The sequence below is a fragment of the Balaenoptera musculus genome, chromosome 19 (genome assembly GCF_009873245.2).
Source record: "Balaenoptera musculus isolate JJ_BM4_2016_0621 chromosome 19, mBalMus1.pri.v3, whole genome shotgun sequence".
Classification (NCBI taxonomy): Eukaryota; Metazoa; Chordata; class Mammalia; order Artiodactyla; family Balaenopteridae; genus Balaenoptera; species Balaenoptera musculus.
Window position 1 is genome coordinate 46877867 of NC_045803.1, and position 12769 is coordinate 46890635.

The 12769-nt window shown below is 48.3% G+C and overlaps 1 protein-coding gene across 1 annotated transcript in view; it reads left to right on the top strand.

The window, feature by feature from the left end:
* The window catches only part of HYDIN (HYDIN axonemal central pair apparatus protein), a 432518-nt gene that overhangs the window by 400245 nt on the left and 19504 nt on the right, over positions 1–12769 (top strand). Inside the window, 8 exon segments of the mRNA XM_036834209.1 lie at positions 1126–1273; positions 1705–1912; positions 2753–2974; positions 3421–3590; positions 5458–5656; positions 7420–7578; positions 10284–10561; positions 11345–11564. Coding sequence (XP_036690104.1) covers positions 1126–1273; positions 1705–1912; positions 2753–2974; positions 3421–3590; positions 5458–5656; positions 7420–7578; positions 10284–10561; positions 11345–11564 — 1604 coding nt within the window.

The window sequence follows — 12769 nt, forward strand, 5'->3', positions numbered from 1 at the left end:
TTTAGCAAATACAATAAAACAAGAAAATTAAATAATTCACATAAACATTGGGGAAAAAAGAGGCAAAATTATCTCATTATGCTGTTGCTGATGACTTCATACAAAGATAACCTCAAGAGACTGTAGAGAAAAGCAAAACAAACTACTAGAATCAACAAGATAATGTAGGAATGGCTGGATGCAAGACGTGTGCAAAAATCAATGGTTTCTCTTTCTTTTAGCAGTAAGCACCTAGAAACAAACAAAAAATTCCATTCGTAAGACCTATATAATAGCTAAGGATAAATGTAACGAGAAAAGCACAGGACCTATATGAATAAAACTATAAAATCTTATTAAAATGCCCCCAAACAAGATCTGAACATTTGTCAATTCTCCCAAAATTAAATGCAAATTTAATCGAGTTTCAATTAAAATCCCAACTAGGGTTGTCAGATAAAATACAGGATGCAAAGTTAAATCTGAATTTCAGATAACAATGAATAATAGTTCATTATGCCATGCAATATGCAATATTTGGGACATACTTATACTAAAAAATTATTTGCTGAATCTGGCAACCTTAGTTCCAAAATGATTGGGGTGAGGGGGGAGTTGGAAAAAATGATTCTAAAGTTCATGTGGAAAAATAAATGCTCTACAAGAGTCAAGGAAAGTAAGAAAAAGCAAAACAGTGATAGGAGATGTATTAGTCAGGGCCCTGTCAGGACACTCGTGACATACCCAAAGCCTAATTCGAAAGAGTCCGATGCAGGGGTTGTTTACAGAGATATGGGCAGAGCTGAGGGGCCTACCAGCCCCCATTAACAAAAGCAGGAAGGCATTGGGTCTGAAGGAACAAGGAGGATCCCAGGAGAGCTGTGACCCAGGCAGAACAGCCACCTAAGAGGAACAGGCAGTTGATGGGGTAAAGTTCCAGAAGGAAGAGGTAGAGTCCTTTGGGAGGAAGGACCCTTGTAGAGCAAAAAGAAGGAAGAGAGGAGGCCAAAGGCCGAGGAGCTGGGAAGAGGAAGGGAAAGAAGTTGGGGAACCTCTTCTACGAAGGCTTCCTCGTGCCTCCTGAGGTGGGTCAGGAGCAGGCACGAGGTCTCCCTGAGGGCAGTGTTTCCCACCACCCCCCCCCAGGCAGAGAGGCCAGGGAGACCGTGAAGATCACCAACAAGGAGGAGCAGGAGTTCCATTTTGCCTTCCAGGACACCTCCCGATATTCTGAAGGTTTCAGCAACAGCCTGGTCGTATGTCCCATGGAAGGCTGGGTCCCACCGCGGTCCAGGTAAACAGAAAGGAAGGCCCCCCAAGACTGCACTCGCCCAACATGGCAGGGTCCCAGGCCCACCAGCCAGGAGAATCGGTTTCCCTTAGAGTGCCCCGTCCCTGAAGTCTCTCCCCACTCTAAAATTTACATATTACAATTCCATCTCTGTCCTACTTATTCCCTGTTGTTAATTTTCCTAGTGAATTGTAGAGCATTGAGAACTTTAAGCTCTTGTTCTCAATATTTTCTTATGTTTATATTCTTTTCCTTGCTATCCACTGTGTTTGCAAATCCATAAAGCAGTGGCCTGCCGTGCCTGGCAAATCTTCAGAATTCATCGTGATTTGGAGTTAGGATGCCTTTTCCTCCTAGTGTATAATAGTTTAGTATTCAACCTTCTTTAACAGGTTGGTCTAGTTATCTAATCTGCTGTCTTCTTCCCCAACCAGGTTCCCAATTGATATTTTCTTCACACCGAAGCAGGAAGGAGAAGTGAACTTCAATTTGATCTGCAATGTGAAAAAGAAAGCCCACCCTCTGACCTTAAATGTCAAGGCTGAGGGCTACTCTATGAATGTAGAGGTCAAGTGCAAGGACAAGACTGGCACCATCACTCTCTTGACTCCCAACCAGACCACCAGTGTCAACTTCTATGAGGTAAAGATGTGAGAGGGCCTCCCTCTCTCTGTTTCCACACTGGCTGGGAAAAGCAGTACAAGTGAGTAGTAGCTGAATCTCTGTTTCAAATGCCGGGGAGACCAGGAGAACAGAAACATGCCAGGAGCAGCTCCACCCCCAGAATGTGTATGGTTTTTTTTTTTTTTTTTTTTTAAATTTTATAGCTACTTTTATTTTCATTTATTTATTTATTTTTGGCTGTGCTGGGTCTTCGGTTCGTGCGAGGGCTTTCTCTAGTTGCGGCAAGTGGGGGCCACTCTTCGTCGCGGTGCGGGGACCGCTCTTCATCGCGGTGCGCGGGCCTTTCACTATCGCGGCCCCTCCCGTTGCGGGGCACAGGCTCCAGACGCGCAGGCTCAGTAGTTGTGGCTCACGGGCCCAGCCGCTCCGTGGCATGTGGGATCTTCCCAGACCAGGGCTCGAACCCATGTCCCCTGCATTAGCAGGCAGATTCTCAACCACTGCGCCACCAGGGAAGCCCTGTGTATGGTTTTGATGTGAAAGCTTATTTTACTTTTCAGAGGGTGGAGAGATGGGAGAGAAGGGGGAAATGCTTGTCTTAAACCTACAGAAGGATGTTTTGCTACCAAGCGAGATCTAAGAATTAAATTGTCATCTCACTCTTCAGATACGTCATCTCACTCTTCTTGCTTAGTAGCTCTTGCTGGACTCTCTGAGCTAATGATACTCAACTCACGAACATCATCTGCCATCACTATTTCCCAAAGGGTGTTTTCCCCCAACATGTTGCATATCCTGACCCCAGAGAAGGGAACCATGGTTTGCATTCACTCAGCATTCAACTCTGTTCTCTCTCAGGTGGAGTTGAATGAATGTGTCCAGTGTGAATTCAGCTTTATCAACACCGGAAAGTTCAACTTCAGCTTCCAGGCAGAGCTGTCCGGCCCCAAGTCCCTGCTGCAGTACTTGGAATTTTCACCCACGGATGGCAGTGTGGATGTGGGGCAGAGTGCACACGCCTCCCTGTCTTTCCAGCCATTGAAGAAATGTGTCTTGAAGGGCCTGGAACTCAAAATCAAGGTGAGACCATTTAACACTGTCCGACACTGAACGCATTTACAGCATTCTGTCTTGAGAACTATGTCTGATGGCCACCCTTAGCTGCAAGGAAGGATGGGAAGTCAAGCGTGTTTCCCAGGCACACTGGCAGCCGGAGTCCTGCTAATGAGGAGGCCCTGGGAGGCAGATGCTGGGTAACGACTGGCAGTCTCTGCACACCCCTCCGCCTTCAGGCTGAATCGTTGCTGCAGGAGCAAAGCAAGAGCCAGTGTCGGGCCCAGCTGCAGAGTGGCCCACCTTGCTTTCCTTAAATAAACAGGTAAACTGCTAATCAGAATCTCTGCAGATGGAGCCCTGAGACCTGAATTTTTTTTAAGCACTCGACTGTTTCCCTCCTTCACCTGTGGGCATAAGGGCCCTTTCCTCTCACTTCTAATCACACTCCGCCTGCCGTTCCCTTCCCACAGATCAGCCACGGTCCAGCATTTTTGTGCAGCATCTCAGGCTGTGCCGTGAGCCCAGCCGTCCATTTCTCCTTCACCAGCTACAACTTTGGGACCTGCTTCATCTACCAAGCTGGGATGCCCCCATACAAACAAACCCTAGTTGTCACCAACAAGGAGGAGACGTCTATGAGGTAAGCAGACTTCCCAGAACTTCCAGATGATTCTGCCACTCCTGTGGGTCCTACAGCCTCCACACAGGCGAGGTCCTGCCAGGACAGAAAAGGAAGGATTATGGGAAAGCCTCAAACACAGGTGGGCGTGAATCCTGAGTCTCCTTTCCCCACCGCTAACACTCGTACTTGGATAGCCATGAGCTACTCTGCTAAAAAAATCCTGTTCTGGAAGTGAGGAGGGCAATGCCGAATGACCTGACAAGAGGTTTGATGGCTTCCATCTATTTTCCGCATGTAACAGATGTGGGAACTGAGGTTTGGAGAGTTAAAAAAAGTTAATTTCTCAGGCCATTGACCTTGCAGTAAATGGCAGATCTAAACTGAGCCCGAGCCTGAGGCTTCTGATTCAAATCCAGCCTCTCTGCGCCATCCCTGTGTGGAATGTTCCAGTCCAGGTTTCTGGGCCCTATTCCACACCTAAGAAAACAAAACTGGTCCAGAGACCTATGTTTATTCAGAGTTCTCCAGATTAGTACTCTGCAGTTGAACTTTCTTCAATGTCAGAAATGTTGTATATCTGCACTGTCCAGTACGGTAGCCTATAGCTGCACGTGGCTGTGGAGCACTTGAAATGTGGCTAGTGCCACTGCAGAACAGAACTTTTTATTTTATTTTATTTTATTTTAATTAATTTTAACTTTAAGAGCCACATGTGTCTAGTGGCTACCATATCACGTAGCACAGGTCTAGGTTCAAATCCCAGCGCTTCCCTAGCTATGTGACCTTGGGCAAAATTTTTAAATTCTCTGTGCCTCTGTCTCCTTGCCTGAAGTGGGGGATAGTTGTACCTCCCCATAGGGCTATTAGAAGGATTAAATTAGTTCCTTTAGAGAGAGTACTTAGAACAGTGCCCGGAGCATAGGAAATGCTCAGTTTTTTAATCTGCTGCTACTGTTGTGGCAGTGATGCTGGTGATGGTGCTGGTGATGATGATTCTCCTGAATGTTAAATTACAAGAGTGTCATGTAATTTTAAATACTAATTTAAAATCTTATCTACCTACACTCCTTCTTGCCTGACTTAATTTAATCTGAGTCTTACTTTGTTTAAGGCATTGCGCTCTATTTATGGCCTTAGCTAGAGTCCTCTAAATACGCGGAAGGCAGATGAGGAGGGGCTGTAATGGAGGTCTAGGTGCTTCCTACCCACAGGTGAAGGAGGGTGGACGTGATCTGTGAAGGTCCCTTCTAGTTGAGCAATTAGCAATAATAATAATAGCTCACCTTTATGGAATGTTTCCTCTGTGCCCTGTCTAGTGACTGATTTAGTCACTTTATCTCATTTAATCCTCACAACAACTTTATGAGGTAGCCATCACTACCCGCATTTTACAGAGGAGGAAACAGAGACCCCGATGGGCGAGTAAACTGTTCTCAGGTCACATGGCTAGTTGGGGATAGAGCCCGGGTCCACGCTTCTGTCTGTCTGACTGGACACACGCTCCTCCCCGCTGTGCTTTACCACCCATTTACTTCCGGAAGCCCTTCCTTCTTATGAAAGGGTACAAAACCATGAGCTGCATTATCAAGGAAGAGAGGATAAAGAAAGTGAAAAGAGCACAAAAGCACTGGGTCATGAGACTTTGCATTTGAGGCCCGGCTCTGCCAGGATCTCTGGATGTGATCTGGGGGAAGTAACTCGACGGTGCCCAGGGGACCACGGGCTGGATCACTGCTGAAGTCCCTTCCAGCCCTTACATTTGGACTCCAGGACAGCTGGGCAGGACATCCAGCACTGGATCCAGCTCAGAGAAACAAGGGACAAAATCTCCCCCTCTGGGTCAGGCATCCGAGAGCTTACACACCTTCCTCCTGATCTTCTCCAGCTTAGAGTGTTTGTACACCAACACCAGCCACCTTGAGGTGAACTTCCGAGTTGATGTGGTAAAGCCAGGAAAGACACTGGAGATTCCTATAATCTTTTATCCTCGAGAAAGTATCAATTATCGAGAACTCATCCCGTTTGAAATCAATGGGCTCTCACAACAAGTAGTTGAAATCAAAGGGAAAGGCACTGAAATGAAGGTAAGAGCCAGTTGGGGAGATCCTCGGGCTTGGCGCCCCTCCTTCTTGCCCTTCTTTGCCCGCCTGAGCCCACCTGCCACCCCTTCAAAGTCTCCTGCCCCCAAGCTGCTCTATGAGGGGGTCAACCAGTCCCACCAAGGGGTGAATGGTCAGATCAGACCCAAGTGAATCACATAGATCTCATTCAATACCAAACTTTACTGTATCAAAGGATACAAGTAATCACAGGATATCACTGGAGAAACAGTCTTTTTCGTGGAGAAGTTTGAGACTATCAGATGCAGCATCCCAAGCGTGTACTTCTCGTCCCACATTAGGGCATGTAGTGTTTTCAGGTTACGAGGTGAGATTGTTTTAAGCTCTGTGTGCAGACATACCTTTCAGTTATGGGACATCTTTCCTTAACACCACACAGACGGACATTCTCCAGCCAGCCACAACTCCCAGGATCCTATTTGACTGAGGGCCTTCCTTCTAACCAGGTGCTCCTAATAGAAAGGGAATGGTCCGGTCCTGCTGCTAATCCTTTTCTTCCCAGTGTCTGGTTAACATTTAAGGTATCTGTCTGGTGGGAGTATTTGCATTTAATAGGAAGTTTTGGAAAACTGAAGACCTTCCAAGGTCCTCAGCAATGCATGGGACATTTCAGCAACCAAGAGAAAATGGGAGGGGTGTATTCCCGGCAGCCTTCCCATCAAGCCAGAGAGCAACAGGACCAGGCCACCTGGTGTGTCTGCACCCGAGCCAGTGATGGGGTCTCTTCTGATGTCATTGATTCATTCGAGTGTTCATTCTTTCATCACTCATTCAGCACCCATTGTGTCAGGTGCTTTGCAGAAATCCTGCAGAGGAGACTTAAGCATGTTCTCTCACCTCCAGGAGTTCACAGGGTGGGGCTGGAAACCCTTGCTTTTGTACACAAAATGGAAACATGGGCAGGATAGAAAGAGCGTGTAGGGGAGGGGTGCAGTTTAGTGAGTGGTCAAATGACAGTGACCAGTGGGTGCTATTCGTGTGGGTCACGTCATCCTGGAGGACAAGGCCCAGCCTGACCTTGGCCTGATCCAGGCCAGCATTTTGATCAGTACTTTAGATGAGGACTTTGAAATGTACCTGCTTCTCCCACCTCCGCTGCCACCATCACCCCTCACTCCTCAAGGCTCTCTCTCCTGCCCTCCTCCAGTCCGTCTCCACAGAGGAGTGAGCCAGAGCAGCCTCCCAAGATACACACTTGATGGGGACACTCCAGGCTGCACTGGCTTCCCACTTCTCCCAGAAGAAAACCTGACCCCTCTCTGAACTGTCTTCCCGTGTCTCCCCCTCGCTCCCAGTCACGGGCCTGACCAGACCACTCCCTCCAGCTCAGGGCCTTGCCACAGCTTGTCTCCTCCCTCGGGATCCAGCCCCACACCACCCTGACGCAAACCCACAGGATCCCAACCTTCCTTTAGCTCTCAGTAGGAACATGTCTTCCTCAGGGAAGCCCCCCTCACCCGCAGGCTGGCTCAGCCCCTTGTACCCTGAGCTTTTCCTTCCTAACATCTCTGAACCCAGCCGTAATTATGTGATTGTGCAACAAGTTGTTTAGTGGGCATTTTAAGCACATAAATGTTTGTTGAGTGGGCAAATGCCCATCCAATGTGAAGAATGAGGGACACAGAAAGAGGGGGAACCAGCCTTGCCTCACCAGGGTACATGTATTGTATTTCTTTTTCTCATTAACTGATGAACCCTCCTTCCCTGCTCTCTTTCTTGTCCCACAGATTTTAGTCCTCGATCCAGCCAATAAGGTGGTGAAGTTAGGAGCTGTCCTGCCTGGACAGGTGGCGAAGAAAACGATTTCCTTCGTGAACAACAGCCAAGCCCAGCTCACATTCAACTTGTCAGTCCTGTTCTCAATTCCAGAACTCCAGGAACCCAAGGTTGGTGCTCGGGCCCCTAGTGGCGTCTTCATGCCCCATCCCTCCACGTCCCCCCCCCCGCCCCGCCCTGATGACAGGGATGACCGTGGTAGCGACACTGCCACCTCACGGTTCTCGTGCACCTTCAGGGTGCCAGGCGGTTCTGAGGGCTCTCGCTGTGCTGCCTCCGATCATCTCCACAGAAACAGTGTAGGGTGGCGCTTCTGTTATTCTCATTTTACATGTAAGGAAACCAAGGCTTGGAGAGGCTACATGCCTCTACAGGGCAACAGTGATGTAGAAAGAGAAGTGCCCTTGATGGATTCAGGAGATCTGGGCTCTAATGAACATACATATATCATCACAGCAGAAACTCTGAAAAATATGGAAAATCACAAAGCAAAACATTTCGCCTATAATCGCATACCCAGAAATAATCACTTAACATTTTGGTACCTATCTTTCCCCTGTTTTTCCTACACATTTTTTAAACAAAATATTAATGTTCAGATTGTTTGGAAACCTGCTTTTCCCAACTTGCAGTAGCTCCTAAACATTCAATGTCATTTGTTCCTCTATACCTCCATTATGCAGATGGACCAATCCTCTATTTCTGCTCATTTCAGGTGTTCCTGGTTTTTTATTTTATAAGCAGCATTGTAATATCCATGTAAACAAAACTTTGTGTGAATCCATGACTCTCTGCTTAATACATACCCCTAGGAGTGGGCTTCTTGGACCAAAAGGAAGAGTGGGTTTCGATATACGTCACTCATCTGCCCCCGAAAGCTTGTCCCTCTTTACACTTCAATCCGTCGTGTGAAAGAAGCATGCCTGTTGCCAAATCCATGTCCTCGAGCTCCATAAATAGAGAAGCTACAGTCCTGGCTGCCGTCTACCCAGCTCACAGTGTTTGGGTGGCCCTTTGAAAATGGACCAGGTGTATTTCGTTCTGAGGATGGACTATATCCATTCCTTCATTCAATTCATTCTCACATTTACTCAGTAAATCCGTGCTACGTGCTGGAAATATAAAGGTGTGCTTTAGTCAGCTTGGACTGCCATAACAAAACACCACAGACTGGGTGGCTTACACAACAGACATTTATTTTCTTACAGTTCTGGAGGCTGGAAGTCTGACGTCAGGGTGCCAACATAGTCAGTTTCTGGTGAGGACGCTCCCCCTGGCTTGCAGATGACCACCTTCTTGCCGTGTGCCCACATGTCAGAGAGACAGCAAGCTCCAGCTCTCCGGTGTCCCTTTTTATAAGGGCGCTAATCTCATCATTAGGGTCCCACTCTCATGACCTCATTCTAAACCTAATTACCTCCCAAAGGCCCCATCTCCAAATACTACTCACATATGGACTTGGGGGGGACACAATTCAGTCCATAGTAAGGTGAATATGACATAGACTTTGGTCTGGTGGAGTTCACAGTCTTTTGGGGTCACAGACACATGAACAGTCCCAGGAAAGCCTAGAAGCTGCAGAAGCAGGGTGTGATTCAGGACCAGGGCTGCTCAGAGGAGGGCTCGGCGGGCTACAGAAGGCCTCACGGTGGAGAGAGGTCTGAACTGAGTTTTACAGGATGAAGAGGTATCTCCCAGGCAGAGAGGTTGGGGAGGAGTGTTTCTGGCAGGCAAGATTATATAGGCTCAAAGGGATTGATGCTTTTGGAATCCTAGGTGTGATTCAATGTGGTAGGAGTGCTGTGGACCATCTGAGGATTGCAGGATACAGGAACACTGGCTGTGAGAGGCCAACCAAAGCAGGAGACCCAGTGGGCATCTCGTCCCCGGACCCCACATCTCCCACTTTGCCATCCAGAGAAAGAGGGAAAACTTGCTGCTTCCCTTTCCTCATTAATCCAAAGTAAAGTCCTCATTCCAGTGGGTCAGGGCCCCTCACAGTTTGGCTGCACCAGTTCTGCCTCTTGAGGTGGTGAGACAAAAGCTGCCAGAATGGCCTGAACCGGCACTGTCACCCCGGGGGGTCACTTCCATCATTGTGTTTTGAGAAATCTCTAAGGTCACTTTCCTATTGTGATTCTCAGCCATTATCTCACTCCCCCCCCCCCCCCCCCCCCCCCGCCCGACACAGTCCACTTCCTGGTGACTGCTCAGCACTCGGTACCAAAGGGAGCTCAAGGATGAAAAGGGCTTGACTTCCTTCAAGCTGATTTTGATTTGATTTTTACCAGGACCAAGGGGAGAGAGCAGCCCCTTATATTCAAGTTCCAACAGTGGTTCTCAAACTTTAGAACACATGAGTCCCCACATGCAGGTTCCAAGCTCTCCCAAGGAGACTGGTTTTCTCGGGCTGGGGCAGGACCCAAGAGTCTGCCTTTTAACCAGCACACTGGGAAATGTGATGCAGGGAGACCAGGGAAGCGTGCCTTGAAAACCACCGGAGCACTGAGTCTTTTCTACTTGCTCTTACTGTTTCCTCCACCAGAGAGCAGGGGTTATTTGCAAGGGGCTGGAAAGAGAATTAACACCAATTGAATGCCTGTTACGTGCCACACATTTTGTACGGGTGATCGGGATCTTCACCGTAGAGTAAATCACAGAAAGTTTCAGTAACTCACCACAGGTGACACAGCTGGGGAGAGGGCAGAATGACATTACACCTGGCCTGATACGGTCCCAGCAGCAGGACCCCCGGAAATGGAACCTCAGGAGCGCCCCACCCTCAGCTGCTGAGGCTCGTTGTCATTTTATCCAGGTCATCACCTTGACACCATTCCACAACATCACTCTGAAGCCCAAAGAGGTCCGGAAGCTGGAAGTCAACTTCGCCCCGAAGAAGCGTGTCCCTCCCTTCTCCGAAGAGGTGTTCATGGAGTGCATGGGGCTCCTGCGGCCCCTCTTCCTCCTCAGCGGCTGCTGCCAGGCCCTGGAGATCTCCCTGGACCAGGAACATCTTCCCTTCGGACCAGTCGTGTGTCGGACACAAGCCACGCGTCGCGTCCTCATGTTGAACACGGGCGATGTGGGTGCGAGGTAGGAGAGCCCTCTGGGCCTGGATTCCCATTTAACTATCCCAGGACCCTCTGAAGTGGTTACTATATTGTCCCCATTTCACAGATGAAGTTGAGGCTCAAAGTGGTTATATGACTTGCCAGCAGGGACCCACCCAGGCACTACTTGGGGAGCGCTGCCATAGCTGTGCCCACTGCGCACCACACACCTGCAGGGGGCACCCTTCGCACCGACCTCAGTTGAACAGTGCCCTGAGGCTGTGGTATGGCAGCCTTGGCACTGGAAGCAGTGGTCTGCACCATCCACCCTCTGTCTCCTGCCTGGACCAAGTGCCAGACCACAGAGGGGGTGACCACACAGGGCCATTGGATCCCAGCGCCACCAAGAATAGGGGCAACTCTCATGTGAAGGGATCTTCTCCACCCCCCGATCAGACCTGAGAGGCAGTGCAGGGAGCGGTTATGGCCACAGTCTCGGGAGGGTTCCAGTCCTGGCCCGGCCACATCCTAGCTGTGTGACCTCGGGTACACGTGTAAGCGTGTTCATGCACATGCCCCCCAGTGTGCCACTTCCCACCCTGCTCAGCCCCAAGGGAGAGCCTAGAGAACCCACCCAGGAACGACCTGGCCTTCGTCCCGCCTGCCTCTGCTTTGCCCAGCAGTCTTCCTCCTCCCAGGCCCCAGGGAGTGCACGAGGGGATGAACCTCCCAGCTAAAAGCGCAGGCAAAATCTCTTTTCTCAGCAGGATTGAGGACACCCCAAGGATATTAGCAAACTACCTTGTCTCCTTTTGTCCTGGAAAAGGTTTAAATGGGACGCCAGAAAATTTGAGCCTCATTTCTCCATCAGCCCGGAAGAGGGCTATATCACCGCAGGCATGGAGGTTTCTTTCGAAGTGACTTACCATCCTACTGAGGTGGGCAAGGAGATCCTCCATAAAAACTTGCTCTGCTTCATCCAGGGTGGCAGTCCTCTGAGCCTAACCCTGTCTGGAGTCTGCGTGGGACCACCTTCGGTAAAAGAGGTCAGTAGGTGCTGCCCACAGATGGGCCAGTGGCCAGAGTGGGCCCAGCAAGCCCCACAGGAGAACTCAGTCAGGCCTTCTAGAAACAAGTGGCCCTGTTCAAACAGTCCTTGGTGCCCACATCAAACATGTAGACCTGCTCCCTCCCACCACAGGGCCTTCGCACATGCTGTTCCCACCGCTGATATATTCATTTTCCCCTCTTCGTTTAGTTAATTCCTACTTATTCTTCAGCTCTCAACTCAAGCATCTCATTCTCAGGGAAGGTTGTATTGACATCTCTGGCTAGATCAAATTCTGTCATAAGGTCTGTAAGTAAGGGGTGAACACCTTTCGCTTTCTCTATAGTTAAAAAATGGGCTTGGGTTAATCCTCTGCTAGCCCTGTTCCTGGAAACCTAATAGTGGAAACCTGATAGTTCCTGGCAACACTGCTTATGGTCATAGACACCTGATCTCCATCTCCTGTTGTTTCAACAATGTTATATAAATGGAATCATGCAGTATGCTATAAATGTGTATGTACAAGTCTTGGCAAGAATATATGCTTTCATTTTCTTGGGTAAGTATGTAAGAGTGGAATGGCTGGGTCATAGGGTAGGTGTATGTTTACCTTTTTAAGAACCTACCAAATTGTTTTCCGAAGTGGTTGTGCCATTTTACATTCCCATCAGCCATGTCTGACATTTCCACTTGTGCCGCATCCCTGCCAATACTTGATATGGTCAGTTTTTTTTTAATTTTAGTCATTCTAACAGGTATGTGGTGATGTCTCATTGTGGTTTTTAATTTGCATTTTCCTAATGACTAATGATGTTAAGCATCTTTTCATGTACTTATTTGCCATCCATGTATCTTCTTTGTTGAAGTGTCTGTTCAGATCTTCTATTTTTATTTGGGTTGTTTGCTTTCTTACTACTGAGTTTTGAGAGCTCTCTGTATATTCAGGACACAAGTTTTAAATTTAGATCTTCAGTCTGTTTAGAGTTCATTTTTGTATGTAGTGTAAGACATGAATCAAAATTCATTTTTTTTGTACATGGATATCCAGTTGTTCCAGCAGCATTTATTTAATCGATTATCCTTTCTCCACTGAATTGCCTTTGTACTTTGGTCAGAAACCAATTGATAATATATGTGTGGGTCTCTTGCTAAACTCTATTCTTGTCCCACTGGTGACCTTTCTGACTCTCTTCACACCAATAC